Raw genomic sequence first — 22,935 nt, 5'->3', positions numbered from 1 at the left:
CATGGAATCCAAGATTTATTGTTGTTGAAGATATTTTGGAAGTTTGTATCAAATCAAACCATAAATGAAGTCTCTATATGGCTGCAAAAGCCAAAATAGCAAATTTTGGACCTTTAAGGGTCCATTACTCTGAAATCCATGATGGAATCTGGCCAGTTCAAGAAAGGAACCAAGATCTTGCGGTGATACAAGTTGGTTAAAATCAAATCATAAATGAAGCTGCTATTGTGCAGACTAGGTCAATTTTGGCCCTTTCAGGGGCCATAACTCTGGAACCCATAATGGGATCTGGCCAGTTCAAGAAAGAAACCGAGATCTTATGGTGACACAAGTTTTGTGCAAGTTTGATTAAATTCAAATCATAAATGAAGCTGCTATTGTGCAGACAAGGTCAAAATAGCTAATTCTAGCGGACTCAAGTCATTTAAAACAGACAAAAGGGAACATCCGGACAGAGAGTCATGTAATATAGCTAATACATTAGGTGGGATGGAACATGGTTGTATAAGACAGGGAGTATCCAAATTCAGGGGGTCGCTTAGACAGCCTAGGTTGTAATACAAGATTGGAGTTAACCTGGTATGGTATAATCAATGTAATACAAGAGTAAGGTGACTGGAAACCTGGTATGGTATAATCAATGTAATACAAGAGTAAGGTGACTGGAAACCTGGTATGGTATAATCAATGTAATACAAGTGTAAGGCGACTGGAAACCTGGTATGGTATAATCAATGTAATACAAGTGTAAGGGGACTGGAAACCTGGTATGGTATAATCAATGTAATACAAGAGTAAGGTGACTGGAAACCTGGTATGGTATAATCAATGTAATACAAGTGTAAGGGGACTGGAAACCTGGTATGGTATAATCAATGTAATACAAGAGTAAGGTGACTGGAAACCTGGTATGGCAATTCTATTTATGATTAAGAATGAGTCATACAAACAAAAACCTAAAGATATCTTAACTAATTTATTTTGACGATCCAGATTTTCCTAGAACACATAAAAACATGCTGGAAAGTTCAAGCTTGTGTTCCCTAGCAGAATGGTCAAGCTTCAGTTCAATTAAATTATGCATCTGAGGCATTCTAGAAGAAAAACACTGGAAAATTTAAGAGTTTGAACTTTCTTTGCTGCTGGAAGTTGTGCTAAAGATAAACATTTACTGAAAGTAAGAGCATCAGGTATATATTTTATATATCTCAGCCCATGCTCAAGAGTTATGACCCTTGACCTAATCAAAAATATGCATTAAAGGCCAATACGTTTGTACTGCATGTAAGTTAAGTTGTGCACCTAGAGTTTTATTTGGGACTCACCACCCGCTCTCCCCCTTATCTCCCCCCACCCCCTACCCAAAACCTCGCCTCTACCCCAACAAGAACAAAAATGAATATATAAATAATTTTTCAGTTATTTCTAACCTGATCACATTTGCATTATCAATATAAAAATTTACTGTCTTGTATTGCGAACAAGTAACATGCAACCATATTGTGACATAAAATCGAGGATGAGGATACTAATGTCCCATGGACACACATCTAGTTCTCATGAGTTTTGACTCCAACCCGTGTGTTGCAACTACAGACCAGTCACTAGCACAAACTACCGACTAGTAATTTATATATGGAATCATTTCAAAACACTGTAATAATAGACATTTTGCTGCCACCAAAATTTAACAAAATGATGAAGCAATTATAATAATCTAAGTTTTATGTTCACTTAAGCAGTCTGTACCTATCTGTTAGACAAAATGCAAATAAATAATCAATAATGCCGAGTAAAAATAAATCCCTTGCTGAGAAGTCTGATTTTACAGTAGAATCATACAGTATACATGTGTCCTATGAAATCTTTTTCTTCTGATTGCACTAAATTTCAACAGGAAATATTTTAATTGATTCTAACCACAATATTGGAATTTTATTTGTGGAGATTTAATTTCATGGATAGACACCACCATAAAATCCTTAAAAATTGGTCCCAATTTAGTAATAATGATTTCTCAGTATACTTTAAAAAAAAAAACATGCAAAAACTGTACAAAACAATAGCTTAACTAAAAACAGTACTTGGCTTAAAAGAAAGACTTACTGTAATTTTCCTCTGAACACCAGAAACTCTTACACACTAACCTAAATAAATAAACTATCCTAATCTTACATCAAAAATCTGCAAACCACACTAATTTCTTATTCTTCTTTCCTTTTTTGTTTTTCTTCTGTTCTTTCTCATCGAGAAGACTCGGAACATCCAACATGAAAATAGCATTCCAGTCCTCATTTACAGCAAGAGAGATCCCCTCCAATTTATGTTCACCGATTTTATCTCGGTAAAATGGCTGCTGTTGTGACAGTGTTAGTGCTACACTCTTTGTCAATTTCTTTAATTCTGAAGGTTCCATTTCAATAATTCCAATCTGGTTGTCATTACACTGAAAATGATAAAATATAGAACAGTTCTTACAAAGGGTAGGTATAGCAAAGCCTATCTAAGAATGTAGTAAACCTTGTTATTGAACCATAGCTGCTAAAACCTAGTGTTTATCTCATTCTCTTCAAGATATTTTTACCCAGGTTTGTTTTGGGTTTAAAGTCATTAAATACAGACTTGTCCGGCTAACTTAGCCTAGCTCTTTGCGAATCGACAGTCAGGTTCTTTAACGTGCCCAGTGTATAGCTTTGATACACACAAGCCATCTTTCCCGGGAAGAACCAGTACAGGCCTCTAAGTTAGCCTCTAAGTTAGGTGGGAGACACTCAAGAGCATCTCAGAAGTTTCCAGTGCCTGGACAGGAATTCAAACCCCGGACCTCTGGACTGACAGTCAAGTGTGTTACCACTAGACCACCGGCCCACCCAGTTAACCTAACCAGTGTTCCAGGATTCTACCAGTATAAACCTGTTCTCTGCAAGTAACTGCCAACTTCCCCACAAGGACAAGAAAAGGAGTACGAATGATTTCAGATCTCTTATCAAAGCGTCACAGAGAACATATGCCTCATCCGGGGATCAAACTCACGATCCTGCAATCTGTATATCTGTGCTCTCCCCATTGAATTATTTATTTATTTATTTATTTGGGTTTTACTGCGCACCAACACAGTATAAGTTATATGGCACCAAACAGGACTACAAATTTTGGTTCCACATCTCATTTACATCGAAATAAAAACATGAGGTATGGAATCAAATTTTGCATACCTGCTGGAATCACAGAGTTACTGCAAAACCAAGTGTTAAGACCCTTTTAGTCGCCTCTTATGATCATGCAAGGGTAAGGCAATGGTTCCAATTCTTTTCATACACAGATCGTCCCAGAACCACATGGGGCCCCCACTGAATAAAGCCAGCTGGCTTATCCTGGTTTTAAGTATCGAGGTTTGAATTACATGAGGTATTTTCTATTGAAAGAAGAAAGAAAATATGTACATTTAACACCACCTTAATTCGGGTTTACTCCTACCCATAGAAGTCTGTGTAGGCTTTAACACCACCTTAATTCGGGTTTACTCCTACCCATAGAAGTCTGTGTAGATGGTAATTTTATATGTATATGCATTAGCTTTCTAAAAAAAGCTTAAACAACATATGTCCTGGGGCTTGTGTTTCCATGGGAATGCATTTTTCTCATTTTTTAAGGAAATATAGGTAACAGGGAGTGGCATGTTTTCACTGCCATAAACTTCCATCACATGGTTTTAGAGGAAATATCCCTTGAAGAAAGGTGTGTACAGATGATCGGACAGCAGTGGGAATCACAATCACTCATTCAGAGCACTTCGTGATCAAGTGAGCTAAATAGCTGAAATTCACATACTTCCAAGATAAAGGCTATCATTTTTTTTGCAGTTACTGACACATCATGATGTTAATGGTGTCATGTTAACACAATGTTTTGTGGCATACATGTGGTAATTTATTAAATATTTCAGCATAATTAAACCATTTAGCATCACATCTGAGACAGGTTAAAGTATGAATATACAAACACTTTTCCTTTGCTGTAAAAGTTGTTGCAAATTTCGTAACATCTGCTTCCATCTGAACGTGAAAATATTCAAATTTTATGGTATACTACATCCTTACAATATTTTCTGAGAATGTCTTAACATAAATATCTGTTTCTTTCATTTGCCACATACACTCTTTATGAACAGTATATGAGCCACGCCATGAGAAAACGAACATATTGCATTTGCGGCCAGCATAGATCCAGACCAGCCTGTGCATCCGCACAGTCTGGTCAGGATCCATGCTGTTCGCTTTCAAAGCCTATTGCGATTAGAGAAACCGTTAGCGAACAGCATGGATCCTGACCAGACTGCTGGTCGCAAATGAACTATGTTGGTTTTCTTATGGCGCGGCTCATATCAGTAACTTAATGGCTGTTCTTAAATTCTGTACCAGTACTAACCTGTACTCTGTTGGTGACTGAAGACAATAACAAGAAATGCGGAAAATACTTACAAAGACATTTAATTTCAATGGAGTATCTGCATCGACTTCTGGCCACTTCTGATCCAACACATGACCTGGCTGTAAAATACAATATTCAACAGACCAGTCAACCTTCTGACACAGTTCAAAGAAAATCAAAATAATGCATTCCACACTGTTACTTATATTTTAGCATAAATATTATATTCTCCTTTACCTGAACAGAAATAGTACTTTAACAAAGATTAACTAACTTGATAGTCCACAAAGAAAATGTTGATAATAAGAAAGACCAATTAAAAAGTCCTGCTATTACTGCAGTGGTACAAGACTCAGCACACTTAAGAGTGCACCAGGGTGGCCAACCAAAATGACTTTTTGCTGTCATACACTTGGGGAAAATCGCTCAATTCAGGTAACATTTTTGCTTATAATTTTTTGTTACTTGACAGATTTAATACAATAACAAGAGCTGTCCATAAGACAGCGCGCTCCACTATTCGGCGATTTGACAGTAGAATGAATTTATGTCTCAATTAAAAAAAACAAGAGGGCCATGATGGCCCTATATCGCTCACCTGTTATCATTGCATATGAGGACAAGAAAGTCCTCAGAAAAAATATCTAAATCCAAAGGACAGGAACAACAAAGGGAAGAATTTAAACAAAAAGAAAAAAAATTCTTACAAGGTATAGATGTGTCATAATACACCTAAAAATTGGAGGTACCATCCATGTTGTACCACAGAAAAGTGGTCTCGGTTTTTCCCTACGGCCAATAATAAACAAGAGGACCATGATGGTCCTGAATCGCTCACCTCTTCCCACATGATCCAGTTTTGAGTATGACGTCCTTTTTTCTATTATTTGACATAGTGACCTAGTTTTTGAGCTCATGTGACCCAGTTCTGAACTTGACCTAGATATTATCAAGATAAAAATTCTGACCAATTTTCATGAAGACTTCATGAAATGTATGGCCTCTAGAGAGGTCACAAGGTTTTTGTATTTTTAGACCTACTGACCTAGTTTTTGACCACACGTGACCCAGTTTCGAACTTGACCTAGATATCATCAAGATGAACATTCAGACCAACTTTCATACAGATCCCATGAAAAATATGGCCTTTAGAGAGGTCACAAGGTTTTTCTATTATTTGACCTACTGACCTAGTTTTTGATGGCACGTGACCCAGTTTCGAACTTGACCTAGATATCATCAAGGTGAACATTCTGACCAATTTTCTTGAAGACTTTGTGAAATATATGGCCTCTAGAAAGGTCACAAGGTTATTCTATTTTTAGACCTACTGACCTTGTTTTTGACCGCACGTGACCCAGTTTCAAACTTGACCTAGATATCATCAAGGTGAACATTCTGACCAATTTTCATGAAGATCTTGTGAAATATATGGCCTCTAGAGAGGTCACAAGGTTTTTCTATTTTTAGACCTCCTGACCTAGTTTTTGACGGCACATGACCCAGTTTCAAACTTGACCTATATATCATCAAGGTGAAAATTCTGACCAATTTTCAAGAAGATTTTATGAAATATATGGCCTCTAGAGAGGTCACAACGTTTTTCTATTTTTAGACCTACTGACCTAGTTTTTTCGACTGCACGTGACCCAGTTTCGAACTTGACCTAGATATCATCAAGGTGAACATTCTGACCAATTTTCATGAAGATCCATTGAAAATTATGGCCTCTAGAGAGGTCACAAGGTTTTTCTATTTTTAGACCTACTGACCTAGTTTTTGATGGCACGTGACCCAGTTTCGAACTTGACCTAGAATTTACCATGAAACATTCTGACCCATTTTCATAAAGATCCCATGAAAAATGTGACCTCTAGAGATGTCACAAGGAAAAGTTTACGGACACACGGACGACGGACACCGCGCGATCACAAAAGCTCACCTTGTCACTTTGTGACAGGTGAGCTAAAAAGTTACTAAAAATAAGCTATTTATAGTAACGAACAAGAGTGCCAGAATGTCACAATATACGCCCGTCACAGCAAATTTCTTTACTCTAGCTGCTGTATTGCAAATGAATTTTAATTTTGTGGTTGTTTAGTAATCATTGTAAGTCTTTTGTTTTCCTAAGTCCATAAAAAAATTCCTTACCAGGTAGAGAGACCTTAAAATACACCTAAAATTTGAAAGTAACATCTATGTTGTACCACAGAAAAGTGGTCTTGGTTTTTCCCTATGGTCAATTATAAAAAAGTTACAATATAAATTATTTATAGCAACAACTAAGGGAAGTTAATCTTAAAAAAAAAAAAAAAAAATCCAAAAAAAAAAATGTAAGTCCACATAAAAGTCTTCACCAGGTAGAGATTGGTCAAAATACACCTCAAAATTGGATGTAGCATGCATGTTGTACTACAGAAAAGTGGTCTCGATTTTTCCTACGACTAGTAATGAAGAAGTTACAATATAAGCTATTTACAGTAACAACAAAGGGAAGTAATTCTAAAGAAAGGAACTGTGCACGACATTTTCTCTCATGATGGTGTATAATTGTGCCAAGTTACATCAAAATCCCTCCATGCATGAAGAAGAAATGCTTCAGACAAAGTCATTCTTGTATCTGACCTTTGGCCTCTAAGTGTGACCTTGACCTTTGACCTAGGGACCTGGTTCTTGCGCATGACACTCCACCTCGTGGTGGTGAACATTTGTGCAAAGTTATATCAAAATCCCTCTATGCATGAAGAAGAAATGCTCCTGGCAAGGTTTTTATTCTTGTATCCTTTGACCTCTAAGTGTGACCTTGACCTTAGACCTAGGGACCTGATTCTTGCGCATGACACTCCGCCTCGTGGTGGTGAACATTTGTGCCAAGTTATATCAAAATCCCTCCATGCATGAAAAAGATATGCTCCGGACAAAGTTTTCTTTCTTGTTTCCTTTGACCTCTAACTGTGACCTTGACCTTAGACCTATGAACCTGGTTCTTGCGCATGACACTCCGTCTCATGATGATGAACAATTGTGCCAAGTTTCATCAAAATCCCTCCATGCATGTAGAAGATATGCTCCGGACAAAGTCATTCTTGAATTTGACCTTTGACCTCTAAGTGTGACCTTGACCTTGACCTTAGACCTAGGGACCTGGTTTTTGCGCATGACACTCCGTCTCATGATGGTGAACAACTGTGCCAAGTTTCATCAAAATCCCTTCATGCATGCAGAAGATATGCTCCGGACAAAGTCTGTGGACGCCGCCCGCCCGCCAGAGGCGTTCCCATAATATGTCCCGTTTTTTAAACGGGCGTATAAAAAGGGAAGTAATTAAAAAAAAAAATATATTGTAAAAGTGAACAAAAGAAAGATCTGCCAAATAAATCTGCTGACATAAATCAAATTTCAGATCAGTATCTACATTAGTTACGGAGATACACCCATTTTAATTTGAAATAAAGGGAGGTAATTTGACATAAAATCAGTCCATAGTTATCTACCCTGACTGTCTCACTCCAACTAATAACAATAATTAAATTTCAAATACATCCTATAAGTACTTACTGATATAAATCCATTTTGATTACAATCAGGGGAGGTAATCAGATAAAAAATATCTCTGGAACCTATGATTGGATCTGACTTGTCATGGAATCCAAGATTTATTGTTGTTGAAGACATTTTGGACGTTTGTAGCAAATAAAACCATAAATAAAGTCTCTATATGGCTGCAAAAGCTCAAACAGCCAATTTTGGACCTTTAAGGGGCCATAACTCCGGAACCCATGATGGAATCTGGCCAGTTCAAGAAAGGAAGCAAGATCTTGTGATGTCTTGTGGTGATACAAGTTGTGTGCAAGTTTGGTTAAAATCAAATCATAAATGAAGCTACTATTGTGCAGACAAGGTCAAAATAGCTGATTTTGGCCCTTTCAGGGGCCATCACTCTGGGACCCATTATGGGATCTGGCCAATTCAAGAAAGGAACCAAGATCTTATGGTGATACAAGTTGTGTGCCAGTTTGGTAAAAATCAAATCATAAATAAAGCTGCTATTGTGCAGACAAGGTCAAAATAGCTGATTTTGGCCCTTTCAGGGGCCATAACTCTGAAACCCATAATGGGATCTGGCCAGTTCAAGAAAGAAATCAAGATCTTATGGTGATACAAGTTGTGTGCAAGTTTGGTTAAGATAAAATCATAACTGAAGCTGCTATTGTGCAGACAAGGTCAAAATAGCTAATTCCGGCCCTTTCAGGGGCCATCACTCTGGAACCCATAATGGGATCTGGCCAGTTCTTGAAAGGAACCGAGATCTTATGGTGATACAAGTTATGTGCCAGTTTGGTAAAAGTCAAATTATAAATAAAGCTGCTATTGTGCAGACAAGGTCAAAATATTTGATTTTGGCCCTTTCAGGGGCCATAACTCTGAAACCCATAATGGGATCTGGCCAGTTCAAGAAAGGAACCGAGATCTTATGGTGATACAAGTTGTGTGCCAGTTTGGTTAAAATAAAATCATAAATGAAACCACTATCGTGCAGACAAGAAATTGTTGACGGACGCACGGACGGACACACGGATGGACTGACGAGGGACGAAGGGTGATCACAAAAGCTCACCTTGTCACTATGTGACAGGTGAGCTAAAAAAAACTTTTACAAAAGGGGCATAATTCTGTCAAAAATACAATTAGAGTTATGGGGTTTGTAACCACACATGCAGATGATGATTATAAAGAATTTTTTTTAATTTCAAGTCTTTATCTTTTATAAGTACGAAAGATATGTCTACAAACGAAGCTTTCGAAAAAATCAAACATGAAAATAATTCCAAGTATAACAACTTTGTGATCTTGAACTTGGGTATAATGGGCCCAGCTCCTGCACATACTTTGTTTGTATGCTGAACAATGTTTATGTGAACTTACAGTAAGATATAAGCAATAGTAACAAAGCTATGACAGAAAAACAAAGGTTGCCGAAAAACTTTAACCTTAAAAATAACCTAAGTATAACACCTTGGTGACCTTGACCTTGGGTATAATTGGCTCAGCCCCTACACATACTTTGTTTGTATACTGGACAATGTTTATGTGAAGTTACAGTAAGATATAAGCAACAGTAACAAAAATATGACAGAAAAACAAAGGTTGCCAAAAAACTTGAACCTTAAAAATAACCTAACTATAACACCTTGGTGACCTTGACCTTGGGTATAATTGGCTCAGCCCCTATACATACTTTGTTTGTATACTGGACAATGTTTATGTGAAGTTACAGTAAGATATAAGCAATAGTAACAAAGATATGACAGAAAAACAAAGGTTGCCAAAAAAAACTTTAACCAAGAAAGGTCAGGCTGATGCCGAAGCTGATGCTGGGGCAAGTAGAATAGCCCCCCTATTCCCCGAATAGTGGAGCTAAAAGGTGTCAAAGACAGGAAAATTGGTGCTTTCCTCGACGCATAAAGGTGTCAGGCAGAAATTCTTGATACCATTATCAAACAACTCACCAAATGTGTAGGTAACATAAAGACAGTATTGATAGAATGCAGCAGACCTTTTGTGCTGATGAAAGTACTTATTTTTCTGTCCTTGACACTTTTTATTTTATTAAAATCCATCAAGTAATATGGAAATTACAAACAAAACGTTACATGAATCTAGCGATTTTCCCCCGTGTGTACAATATCGAAAAGTCCCATGGGTTGGCCACCTTGTCCACCGTCTTACTTATTTCAAAGCAGCTCAGCATTCAGACGAAGTTATAACAGAACAGCCAGCTTCTATTTTTACTACTTTCAGTTCAGCCAGGTATGCGCAGCAATTAGTCATAGTAAATAAACTTGTATACTAACCTGCTTAAGTCCTGCCCAGCATTCGGAACTAAACATTGGAGCAAAGGGGGCAATCATAGTGACAAGATCTTTCACAGTTCCCTCATATTCCTTACTCTCACAGGCTACTTCAACTGGAACTTTCTGTTCATGAATAAACACAAGATACCAATGACAAGAGTTTAAAGTCATGAATAAGTATGCTTAAGTGGTCTTAAATTTTATAAAGTCCAAAACACCAGCTAATCTTTACCAATTTTGCTATTAGTTTGTAACTAAAGTAAACCTCACTTATAAGGAACTTGGATATGAGGAACACTCGGTTATAAGGAACAGTTTTCAATTCCCCAATCTAATTCCTTCTTTATGCAATTTAAAACTCCCCGGTTATAGGGAACTCGGTTATAAGGAACACTCGGTTGTAAGGAACACTTTTTCAAGTCCCAAAGTATGAAATTCAATGGAAAACACCTTGGTTATAGGGAACAGACAAAGAGAATAACAAGAGCTGTCAGTTGACAGCGCGCTCGACTATTCTCAGTGCTTGATAGTATAATATAAGCTATAAGTAAAACTTTAACCTTACAATAAGCATATTCTAAGTCACAAAGGGGGGCATTATTTAGTCAAAATGCTTGATAGAGTTGTCTGCTCCTGTTTACAGACTGGGGTCATGATGGTAAATAAGTATGCAAAATATGAAAGCTATATCTCAATGGACTTTGAAAATATTTGGGGTGGTACGCAAACTTTAACATTTGTGTGACCCTCACGCTAACGCTCACGCCGATGCCTTCGAATAGTTGAGCTAAAAATTATTGAAAACCGGAAATAAACAGGAGAATCGCAGAGTAACGTCAGCATTTTCACGCGCTTTCATGCACATCAATAAACACAAATTATTTCATTTCTATGATATACACGGATACGGTAAATAGAAAATATATAATACCATCATTAACATTTACCAAATACTAGACAATAGTAGATTTATATTTACTCAAGATCATGTTCGAGAGCTACATGTATTAGGTATTTTCATGTTAACAACAGTGAACTAAAATCAGTCACGGTTACGGTCACGGTCATACTATCCTAAATAAATGTGCTAATTATGCATGATTAACAATGGCAAACAGTCCAGTTTACCAAATTTCCAATTGTAAAAATTATGGCAGGTGCTAAAATGGACAATAGCAAAACTATATGTAAAATTTACACTTTAATCCGTATGAGTGGCGCCGTTGTCTAGTCGTAATATACTGTATGTCATAAACACCCTACTTTTAAATTTAATGGGTAGTCTAATTTAACATTTATGTAATAAAAATTTGAACATTTATTTTATATTACTATTGATGCCTATACACATAACATGCAGTCGAGCAAGGTAAGGGGAGTAACTGCAACATATCTTATAGTCATACAAATTACGGTCATTCTTACAGACGTACATTTTGGCTTAGTTTAGGTTTAACGCCGTGTTCAACACTATTTCAGTCATATACATGCAGGCAGTTTACCTTACCATCTCTCCAGGAATGGACCTGTACTAGACTCGCAACTTTCTCATATAAAGATTCATGGTCGGCCCGGAGTGTGAACATAGCCCTTTTCAAACGTCAGTCAAATAGTGTTAGCTATACAAATTGTGTACGTTATAAAAACCTCAGTTACAAGGAACTAGTTCGCTATATGGATATAAGGAACCTCAGTTATAAGGAACAATTTTTAGAGGTCCCGAGCTCTTCCTTATAAGCGAGGTTTACTGTATTACATTTACTCTGCAAAAACAGCGGAAATCTGGTACTGGAATTTCAAGGGAGTGAGCGTATCATAAGAAGGAATTTTAAATGGGACCAGAATTCTGGGATAAGCAAGTTTGTTCTTTTGTTTTGCTTTTGTTGGGTATAGCATCGCACCAACACAATTATAGGTCATATTACATTCCAAGACTAGTTTCCTACCTCAATTTTATAATTTTGCAACCATACATGTATAGAATTACAAGATAAACCAGACATAGATAAATTAATCATGATGATCCTGTACACATGAGGAGATGCAAAAATTCTTACCTTGAGAAGACTGGTAATTTCATGCATTCTGGAGATGGCAGTGTTGAACATGAAGGTTTTGTTCAAGGAGTACCTAATCTGAAAAAAAAAATGAAATTAATTATATATCAATTGTAGAAAATAACTGATCTGCAACTGAATGCTTTATCCTATTCAAGTTATAATCAATCTTTAACCTACCTGGGCCCAAGGTTATAAAACTGAATAGGGAGAGACAAGTCTTAAATTTCTTGGCATCCGACTGGCCCATTCTGAGAGCAATCTTGAAACTGACCAATGACAAGGTTGCTTTGTGAGATTGGTCACCGGACACACTATTATAACATTTGAACAAGGTTTTAAAATATAACTGGTTCCCTGCAAATAAATGAAAAATTCTCTAAAGAACAAACAATTTCAAATAGGTTAATGAATTGACTTCTGTCAGGTAACGATAAACAAATTCACAACTGATTTATGGTAAAAAACATTTGTGCTGAATTTCATTCAATCTATCTAAATCTCTTTAGAATCAATTAAATTTAAACTAATAAATATTGAAAATGTCATATTTCATGATATTTTTTCTATTCACAACTCAGATATAAAAGAACTATATTATATAAAATATTTTTAACACATGCGTTACAAAGAATGTACTCAACAAAGAATGTACTCAACTACTGGAACAAAAATATTTCTAACTAAACACAATACCCCTCTAAGATTAAACTGCCAATGCAGTTAAGTAATGAGTATCGTTTACAAACTAGAAAATGCTTTTGTAAAAAAGCGCATGTCTCCCCCAATGCAAAGTCCTATAGGCAAGAAGTCAATAGGGGTCAGGAGCGAAAGTCAAAGAGACACTGATGGTTGGCTGCAATAGGGATCATCTACTTGGCATGTCCAGTCATCCCGCTAAATTTCAACACTCTTGGCCTAGTGGTTCTCAAGTCACTGTTCAGGCTCCTGTGACCTTGACCTTTGATCAAGTGACCTCAAAATAATTAGGGGTCATCTACTCTGCATGTCCAATCATCCTATTAAGTTTCAACATTGTAGGTCAAGTGGTTCTCAAGTTATTTCCAAAAAATGATTTTACATGAACAGGCCACTGTGTCCTTGACCTTTAATAGACTGACCCCAAAATCAATAGGGGTCATCTACTCTGCATGTTCAATCATCCTATGAAGTTTCAACATTCTGGGTCAAGTGGTTCTCAAGTTATTGATCGGAACTGGTTATCAATGTTCAGGCCCCTGTGACCTTGACCTTTAACGGAGTGACCCCAAAAACAATAGGGGTCATTTACTCTGCATGAACAATCATCCTATGAAGTTTCAACATTCTGGGTCGAGAGGTTCTCAAGTTATTAATTGGAAATGGTTTTCCATGTTCAGGCCCCTGTGGCCTTGACCTTTAACAGTGTGATCCTAAAATCGTTAGGGGTCATCTACTCTGCATGAACAATCATCCTATGAAGTTTCATCATTCTGGGTCAAGTGGTTCTCAAGTTACTGACCGGAAATGGTTTTCAATGTTCAGCCCCCTGTGACCTTGACCTTTGACGGAGTGACCCCAAAATCAATAGGGGTCATCTACTTTGCATGTACAATCATCCTATGAAGTTTCAACATTCTGGGTCAAGTGGTTCTCTAGTTATTGATCGGAAATGGTTTTCAATGTTCAGGCCCCTGTGACCTTGAACTTTGACGGAGTGACCCCAAAATTAATAGGGGTCATCTACTCTTCATGACCAATCATCCTATGAAGTTTCAACATTCTGGGTCAAGTGGTTCTCTAGTTATTGATCGGAAATGGTTTTCAATGTTCAGGCCCCTGTGACCTTGACCTTTGACGGAGTGACCCCAAAATCAATAGGGGTCATCTACTCTTCATGATCAATCATCCTATGAAGTTTCAACATTCTGGGTCAAGTGGTTTTCTAGTTATTGATCAGAAATGGTTTTCAATGTTCAGGCCCCTGTGACCTTGACCTTTGACGGAGTTACCCCAAAAACAATAGGGATCGTCTACTCCAGCAGCCCTACAACCCTATGAAGTTTGAAGGTTCTAGGTCAAATGGTAGAAAAACTAGAAAATGCTTTTGTAAAAAAGCGCATGTCTCCCCCAATGCAAAGTCCTATAGGCAAGAAGTCAATAGGGGTCAGGAGCGAAAGTCAAAGAGACACTGATGGTTGGCTGCAATAGGGATCATCTACTTGGCATGTCCAGTCATCCCGCTAAATTTCAACACTCTTGGCCTAGTGGTTCTCAAGTCACTGTTCAGGCTCCTGTGACCTTGACCTTTGATCAAGTGACCTCAAAATAATTAGGGGTCATCTACTCTGCATGTCCAATCATCCTATTAAGTTTCAACATTGTAGGTCAAGTGGTTCTCAAGTTATTTCCAAAAAATGATTTTACATGAACAGGCCACTGTGTCCTTGACCTTTAATAGACTGACCCCAAAATCAATAGGGGTCATCTACTCTGCATGTTCAATCATCCTATGAAGTTTCAACATTCTGGGTCAAGTGGTTCTCAAGTTATTGATCGGAACTGGTTATCAATGTTCAGGCCCCTGTGACCTTGACATTTAACGGAGTGACCCCAAAAACAATAGGGGTCATTTACTCTGCATGAACAATCATCCTATGAAGTTTCAACATTCTGGGTCGAGAGGTTCTCAAGTTATTAATTGGAAATGGTTTTCCATGTTCAGGCCCCTGTGGCCTTGACCTTTAACAGTGTGATCCTAAAATCGTTAGGGGTCATCTACTCTGCATGAACAATCATCCTATGAAGTTTCATCATTCTGGGTCAAGTGGTTCTCAAGTTACTGACCGGAAATGGTTTTCAATGTTCAGCCCCCTGTGACCTTGACCTTTGACGGAGTGACCCCAAAATCAATAGGGGTCATCTACTTTGCATGTACAATCATCCTATGAAGTTTCAACATTCTGGGTCAAGTGGTTCTCTAGTTATTGATCGGAAATGGTTTTCAATGTTCAGGCCCCTGTGACCTTGACCTTTGACGGAGTGACCCCAAAATCAATAGGGGTCATCTACTCTTCATGACCAATCATCCTATGAAGTTTCAACATTCTGGGTCAAGTGGTTCTCTAGTTATTGATCGGAAATGGTTTTCAATGTTCAGGCCCCTGTGACCTTGACCTTTGACGGAGTGACCCCAAAATCAATAGGGGTCATCTACTCTTCATGATCAATCATCCTATGAAGTTTCAACATTCTGGGTCAAGTGGTTTTCTAGTTATTGATCGGAAATGGTTTTCAATGTTCAGGCCCCTGTGACCTTGACCTTTGACGGAGTTACCCCAAAAACAATAGGGATCGTCTACTCCAGCAGCCCTACAACCCTATGAAGTTTGAAGGTTCTAGGTCAAATGGTTCTCCAGTTATTGCTCGGAAATGAAGTGTGACATACGGATGGACGGACGGACAGACAGGGCAAAAACAATATGAGACATAATTAGTAACCCCAGGAATTAAATACCTATAAAACTTCCTTTTTCTAAGTACATCTATGTACTTTATGGGCAATAATGCATGAAAATATTAATAATTATTCAATTCCATATAAAGGCTTTGGCATGTACATATGCATGAGCAAGTACAAGACAAACATACTACCCCCATGCTACACTGCCCCCTACTTATAAAGGTGTACACATTTTTAAAACATTGTTTACATCTTACCTCTAATAGATACTTATTTCTGAATGCCTTTATTCTCCTATCCCACTCAGTGATATGTTCCTGTGTGGCAGGTTGTTCTATGTTTGGAGTTTCAACAAGGACTCCAACCAGAGTCCAGACCCTGTGTAACCATTTCTGCACACCAGCAAACACTGAACAATAGATATACAAAACTGATTAATATGATTTCTCACTTACTATGTTACTCATGCATCAACAATTTGAAAGCTATTAACTGTTTTATACCACTAGAATAAAAAATATCAATTTAACTATTACTAACTCATGGTTATTGAAACTCTGTTTTCTTGGGTTTTAAAGCATACCAACACAATTCAGGTTATGTGACAATTTCTAGCTTTAATGGTACAGGAAGACCAAGATGCCCTTATTGGCATGATCTCAAGCACTGACAGGCTAGTGACCTGGGCAGAACCATAGACCTAGTGCAAGCCAGCGTGATCTCAGGCACTGACAGGCTAGTGACCTGGGCAGAACCATAGACCTAGTGCAAGCCAGCGTGATCTCAGGCACTGACAGGCTAGTGACCTGGGCAGAACCATAGACCTAGTGCAAGCCAGCGTGGTCTCAGGCACCGACAGGCTAGTGACCTGGGCAGAACCATAGACCTAGTGCAAGCCAGCGTGGTCTCAGGCACTGACAGGCTAGTGACCTGGGCAGAACCATAGACCTAGTGCAAGCCAGCGTGATCTCAGGCACTGACAGGCTAGTGACCTGGGCAGAACCATAGACCTAGTCCAAGCCAGCGTGGTCTCAGGCACTGACAGGCTAGTGACCTGGGCAGAAACATAGACCTAGTGCAAGCCAGCATGATCTCAGGCACTGACAGGCTAGTAACCTGGGCAGAACCATAGACCTAGTGCAAGCCAGCGTGATCTCAGGCACTGACAGGCTAGTCACCTGGGCAGAACCATAGACCTAGTCCAAGCCAGCGTGGTCTCAAGCACTGACAGGCTAGTGACCTGGGCAGAACCATAGACCTAGTCCAAGCCAGCGTGGTCTCAAGCACTGACAGGCTAGTGACCTTGGCAGAACCATAGACCTAGTGCAAGCCAGCGTGATCTCAAGCACTGACAGGCTAGTAACCTTGGCAGAACCATAGACCTAGTGCAAGCCAGCGTGATCTCAAGCACTGACAGGCTAGTAACCTTGGCAGAACCATAGACCTAGTGCAAGCCAGCGTGATCTCAAGCACCGACAGGCTAGTAACCTTGGCAGAACCATAGACCTAGTGCGAGCCAGCATGATCTCAGGCACCGACAGGCTAGTGACCTGGGCAGAACCATAGACCTAGTGCGAGCCAGCGTGATCTCAGGCACCGACAGGCTAGTGACCTGGGCAGAACCATAGACCTAGTGCGAGCCAGCGTGATCTCAAGCACCGACAGGCTAGTGACCTGGGCAGAACCATAGACCTAGTGCGAGCCAGCGTGATCTCAAGCACCGACAGGCTAGTGACCTGGGCAGAACCATAGACCTAGTGCAAGCCAGCATGATGGCTTCCTCACTCGACAACCCAAGTAGCTCTCAAACCCACAAAGGTTACATCCAAGTAATCAGCAGTCAGCGAACAAAACTTCTTGACTAAGAAGGACCGCCTTTTCATATTTCAAGACATTCTTATATGTTATAAAAACATCTATTCTGCGATACACTAGAGTAATGATTCTTTCACGCTTATGACAGAAAAACAAAATTGCATGAATTCTACGTACCATCATTATTCCAGTTTCGATCCGACTGTGGGGTCACATTTGAAAGGATACACAAACGAGTCATGTCTGCGCCAAATTCTTTAAATAGTTCCTAAAGCAGTAAGAAAACAATACAGATATTCCACATATATTCTAATTTTACACTACTGACAAGAGACCCTATCAAGTCATTTTTAACTTGAAGTTTTTTCATAGTTCTTGAGTGTTACGAAAACCAATATTAAAGTAATCTAAATGGGTGATCCCTTTTGAAAACAGTGCATGTTTCCTAATAGTGCTTAGATGAATTGATATATCATGCAATAGCAAAAAGAAATATGTTGACTTTGAACTGACACTACAGAATGTTGTGCTCTGCAGGTTGGCCTCATTACAGAAAAGTATTTCAGCAGTTATTTGAAATTCCTGAAAGTGGGGACAGAATATAGTTGCTTGCCTGCAGTATTTTACTCTTGTAAAACATGATTAGTCACACTGAAAGAAAATTGTGCAAAGCAAGGAAAATTGCTTGAAATATTTAACACATCTGTACTTCAAGTTTCATTGATAAAAAGTATATCGGAAAATAGTTATACTGTATAGATACTACCTGAATTGCTAATTCATTTTATACCAGGAACTAATTTTCATAGATTTCATGGTCACATTCACAGAATATATTTTAACTTAATTCTCAACACCAAATATTAAACATTCAGTAACTGTAAACTTTGTTTGCTTAAACCCTGATCACTCACACACCTCCCTTTGCTTGAACACGACGTCTGCTCCTGGCAAAACCCCTACACATATTGTTCTACCTTGGATAGCTCATACCTTTAACTCTCCATAGAGTTCAAGCTCATGTTTTTTCCTATTTTAGGTGCATAGTTTTCAAGGACAGCATATACATCTCATACAATAAAGACTATAATTACCTCTGGATCTATGCCATTGTGTTTTGACTTGGACATTTTCTCATATTTTACTATCAGTTTCTCCCCTGTACCCTTCTGTACATACTTGCCATCTGAAATAAGAATAAAATCTTAAGATCTCTTTGTTTTTGTAAACTTGTTAATGGAATAAAACAGTTCTCTGTTCTTTTCTGATTCAAAGTCCTATTTAGATGATCCACAGTCGATTTGAAAGCACAATGAGACATTCTTATCATATTTTTCTTTAGTTGGGTTTAAGAGTAACATCCACACATAGCCTTTTCCAGCTTTTAACATTGCAAAAGATCCCAGGTGCCCCTCCAGGCATTGTTTTAGGCATGTGCAGGTAACTGGGTAAATCTCTATACCTTAAGTGAGTTTGTTTTGGGTTTAACGCCGTTTTTCAACAGTATTTCACTTATGTAACGGCGGGAAGTTAACCTAACCAGCATTCCTGGATACTGTACCAGTACAAACCTGTTCTCCACAAGTAACTGCCAACTTCCCTACATGAATCTGAGGTGGAGGACGAATGCTTTCAGACACAATGTCTTTTATCAAATCGTCAAGGAGAACATACGCCTCAACCAGGGCTCGAACTCGCGACCCAGAGATCTGCGCTCTACCTATTGAGCTAAGCGGGCGGGCTTACTTTAAGTGAGGTTTTGAACCATATCTGTAATGTTATATATTTTTCTGGTTTTGTAAATGTCATTGCATGGAAACTCAAAGTTCAACATTTACATGTTACAGAATCAGAAAAAAACTTTTTTAACACTAACCAACTTTTTCAACTTCACTGGGTTTTAGGTACATTCCAGTTTTCTGTACTCTGTAGCTTTCTCCTTTCACCATTCCCTGTGTAAGAAGGTTCACAAACGGCTCTCTATGACATGACATACCCTGATCACATAGGAAGTGACTGAAGAACCGAGCATAATAGAGATGGAGCAGTGCTGAAAAAAGAAACAAATTATTCACAATAACTTATAGTATACAAAAACATTGCCAGCAATAGTATCTAAATAAGCTAGATAATCTAAATTCAAAGGATGTGATTATGTCTCTTCATTTAAATTCACATAAGACAGATTTATTAATTATACAATACATATACCATTCCAAGTATATATCTATAATGAACAAGAGTGAAGGCCCTGTATCGCTCACCTGACCTATTGACCTAAAGATCATCAAGATTAACATTCTGACCAAGTTTCATTAAGATATGGTCATAAATGTGGTCTCTAAAGTGTTAACTAGCTTTTCCTTTGATTTGACCCAGAGACCTAGTTTTTGATCCCACATGATCCAGATTCGAACTTGACCTAAAGATCACCAAGATTAATGTTCTGACTAAGTTTCATGAAGATTCAGTCATAAATGTGGCCTCTAGAGTGTTAACAAGCTTTCCCTTTGATTTGACCTAGTGACCTAGTTTTTGACCCCACCTGACCCAGATTTGAACTTGACCTATAGATCATCAAGATCAACATTCTGACCAAGTTTCATTAAGATATGGTCATAAATGTGACCTCTACAGTGTTAACTAGCTTTTCCTTTAATTTGACCTGGTGACCTAGTTTTTGATCCTACATGACCCAGATTCCAACTGGACCTTGAGACTATGAAGATTAACATTCTGACCAAGATTCATGAAGATACAGTCATAAATGTGGCCTCTACAGTTTTAACAAGCTTTTCCTTTGATTTTACCCGGTGACCTAGTTTTTGAACCCAGATGACAAAATATCTAACTTGTCCAAGATTTCATTGAGGGTAACATTCTGACCAAGTTTCATTAAGATTGGGCCAAAATTGTGACCTCTGGAGTGTTAACAAGCTTTTCCTTCGATTTGACCTGGTGACCTAGTTTTTGACCCCAGATGACCCAATAGCGAACTCGTCCAAGATTTTATTGAGGGTAACATTCTGACCAAGTTTCATTAAGATTGGGCCAAAATTGTGACCTCTAGAATGTTAACAAGCTTTTCCTCTGATTTGATTTGGTGACCTAGTTTTTGACCCCAGATGACCCAATATCGAACTCGTCCAAGATTTTATTGCGGGTAACATTCTGACCAAGTTTCATTAAGACTGGGCCAAAATTGTGACCTCTAGAGTGTTAACTAGCTTTTGATTTGACCTGGTAACCTAGTTTTTGACCACAGATGACCCAATATCGAACTCGTCCAAGATTTTATTGAGAGTAACATTTTGACCAAGTTTCATTAAGATTGGGCCAAAATTGTGACCTCTAGAGTGTTAACAAGCTTTTCCTCTGATTTAACCTGGTGACCTAGTTTTTGACCCCAGATGACCCGATATCGAATTCGTCCAAGATTTTATTGAGGGTAACATTCTGACCTAGTTTCATTAAGATTGGGCCAAAATTGTGACCTCTAGAGTGTTAACAGTCAAATTGTTGATGACGGACGGACGGACGACAGACACAGGGCGATCACAAAAGCTCACCTTTGAGCACTTCGTGCTCAGGTGAGCTAAAAATAATATGGCAAGTTTGATAAAGCAATTCAGTTTTTTGGCTAACAATATATGCTGACTAGACTAAAAGAAGCATTTTATAACAACACTGCAGTTGAAAAACTAGTTTAAGAAAAAAAATCCATTCATAACATCTTACTAATGAATAAATGTTTTTTTCCCCCTATATTACCATGTTCTAAGCCTCCGATGTATAGATCTACTGGCATGTTTTTCTCTGCCATTTCTCGTGACACTGGAACGTCCTCATTGGCGTGATCCAAATATCGCAGGAAATACCATGACGAGTCAACGAATGTGTCCATAGTGTCCGTCTCCCGCTTTGCTGGTCCGCCACATCTGCGAAAAATATTAATGTTCTTATACACATAAGACTTTAATTCTTAAACATGTCCCAATCACCCTCTTAACCCTTAGCCTGCTGGTGGCAATTGATTCTGCCTTTGCGACCAGTGCAGACCAAGATCAGCCTGCACATCCGTGCAGTCTGATCATGGTCTGCACTGTTCACCATTCAGTCAGTATTTTTTAGGTAAGCACCCCTTTTAACAGGTGTCCAAATTGAAAGATGGACCAGTCCATTTTAGAAATTTAGCAGACTAAGGGTTAACAAATTCATTTTCCTTGTATGATATAGATTTAATATTTTGTTTTCCTCAATAGTAACAGCATTCTGCTCTCTACCACTTTACCACAGTTCAACATGTCCTGGAATGGTTCCAAGATTACTACACTGACTTCAGAGATCTGTCCCTAAATAATTCCTTATTACTGCTCCATTTCATAACTAAGCTCCAAATAAACCAGTGAGATAAATAAATAAAACTGTACTTTTGTGACTGGTTTCTAAACCCAGTTTCATAACCTTTGACCCAGTATTTATCTGTCCTCTGCAAGTAAATGTCAACTACATCCCCAGGATCACACTCCCATATATAAAGATTGCACATTCCTTCTGAGTTAATCTCAGTTGTTCAATGCTAGGTTTGAGGTACTGTGAAATCATTTCATTTGGTGGGCGAGAAATTTTCTGGTTTGGGCAAAACAGACTATTTGATGGAGATATGGATTTGTGAATTTCAACTTTCGCAGATGCAATGAATGGCAATTTTCAACTTTCAAAGATGTAATGAATGAAAATTTTAGCTGTTTATTTGGAATTTAATTTCATGCATTGGAACAACCACAAAATTACTGAAATTTGTCCAGCATGAATGAAGGATTTCGTTGTAGTTTGAGCTCACTAAATATAGTGTCTTAACTTTAGACATGTGTGGCTGTTACTGGTCTGCCAACTGTATACAGAAAAAAAACATTTTATAATAACCAGCCAAAGCACATATGCAATATGTATAAAATTATATCATTAAAGGTGAACTTGTGTGTAGGCTATTTTAGGTCTTAGGAGGATAGTGCTTAATTAACCTTTAGCCTGCTGATGGCAAGTGATTCTGTCTTGGCGACCAGATCAGACCAAGATCAGCCTGCATAGACATGCTGTTCGCTATTCAGTCAGAAATTTTCAGTAAACACCCCTTCAATTAATAAATGGCATTGATGGTAAGGGTGTGTTTGGCTACCAGTCTCAAACTAAAACCTTGCCATTATTTGATATATCATAATCAACCTATATGATGCTGGAGCTTTGAGACTGGTCTACTAACTTAATTTTGTAGCCTCTGATCCAGGTGTAAAACACCAGTAAACAGGATGTTTGTTCCAACAAAAATATTATA

At 38.3% G+C, this 22,935-nt stretch overlaps 1 protein-coding gene across 2 annotated transcripts in view; it reads right to left on the bottom strand.

Annotated features, from left to right (window-relative positions):
* Positions 1-1,373: 1,373 nt before the first annotated feature.
* Positions 1,374-22,935, bottom strand: part of LOC123550460 (probable leucine--tRNA ligase, mitochondrial) — a 61,527-nt gene continuing 39,965 nt past the window's right edge. For both annotated transcript variants that reach the window (XM_053546050.1, XM_053546049.1), the window contains exons 17-25: positions 21,372-21,538; positions 19,477-19,650; positions 18,695-18,786; positions 17,778-17,868; positions 16,043-16,194; positions 12,344-12,421; positions 10,287-10,409; positions 4,482-4,550; positions 1,374-2,446 (exon numbers count right to left, since the gene is read on the bottom strand). In XM_053546050.1, the coding sequence (XP_053402025.1) occupies positions 2,177-2,446; positions 4,482-4,550; positions 10,287-10,409; positions 12,344-12,421; positions 16,043-16,194; positions 17,778-17,868; positions 18,695-18,786; positions 19,477-19,650; positions 21,372-21,538 (1,216 nt within the window). In that variant the 3' untranslated portion in view covers positions 1,374-2,176. The remainder of the gene's footprint in view (positions 2,447-4,481; positions 4,551-10,286; positions 10,410-12,343; positions 12,422-16,042; positions 16,195-17,777; positions 17,869-18,694; positions 18,787-19,476; positions 19,651-21,371; positions 21,539-22,935) is intronic.

This window comes from Mercenaria mercenaria, chromosome 6 (assembly GCF_021730395.1).
Source record: "Mercenaria mercenaria strain notata chromosome 6, MADL_Memer_1, whole genome shotgun sequence".
Classification (NCBI taxonomy): Eukaryota; Metazoa; Mollusca; class Bivalvia; order Venerida; family Veneridae; genus Mercenaria; species Mercenaria mercenaria.
This window is presented reverse-complemented; position numbering and strand designations above follow the sequence as displayed.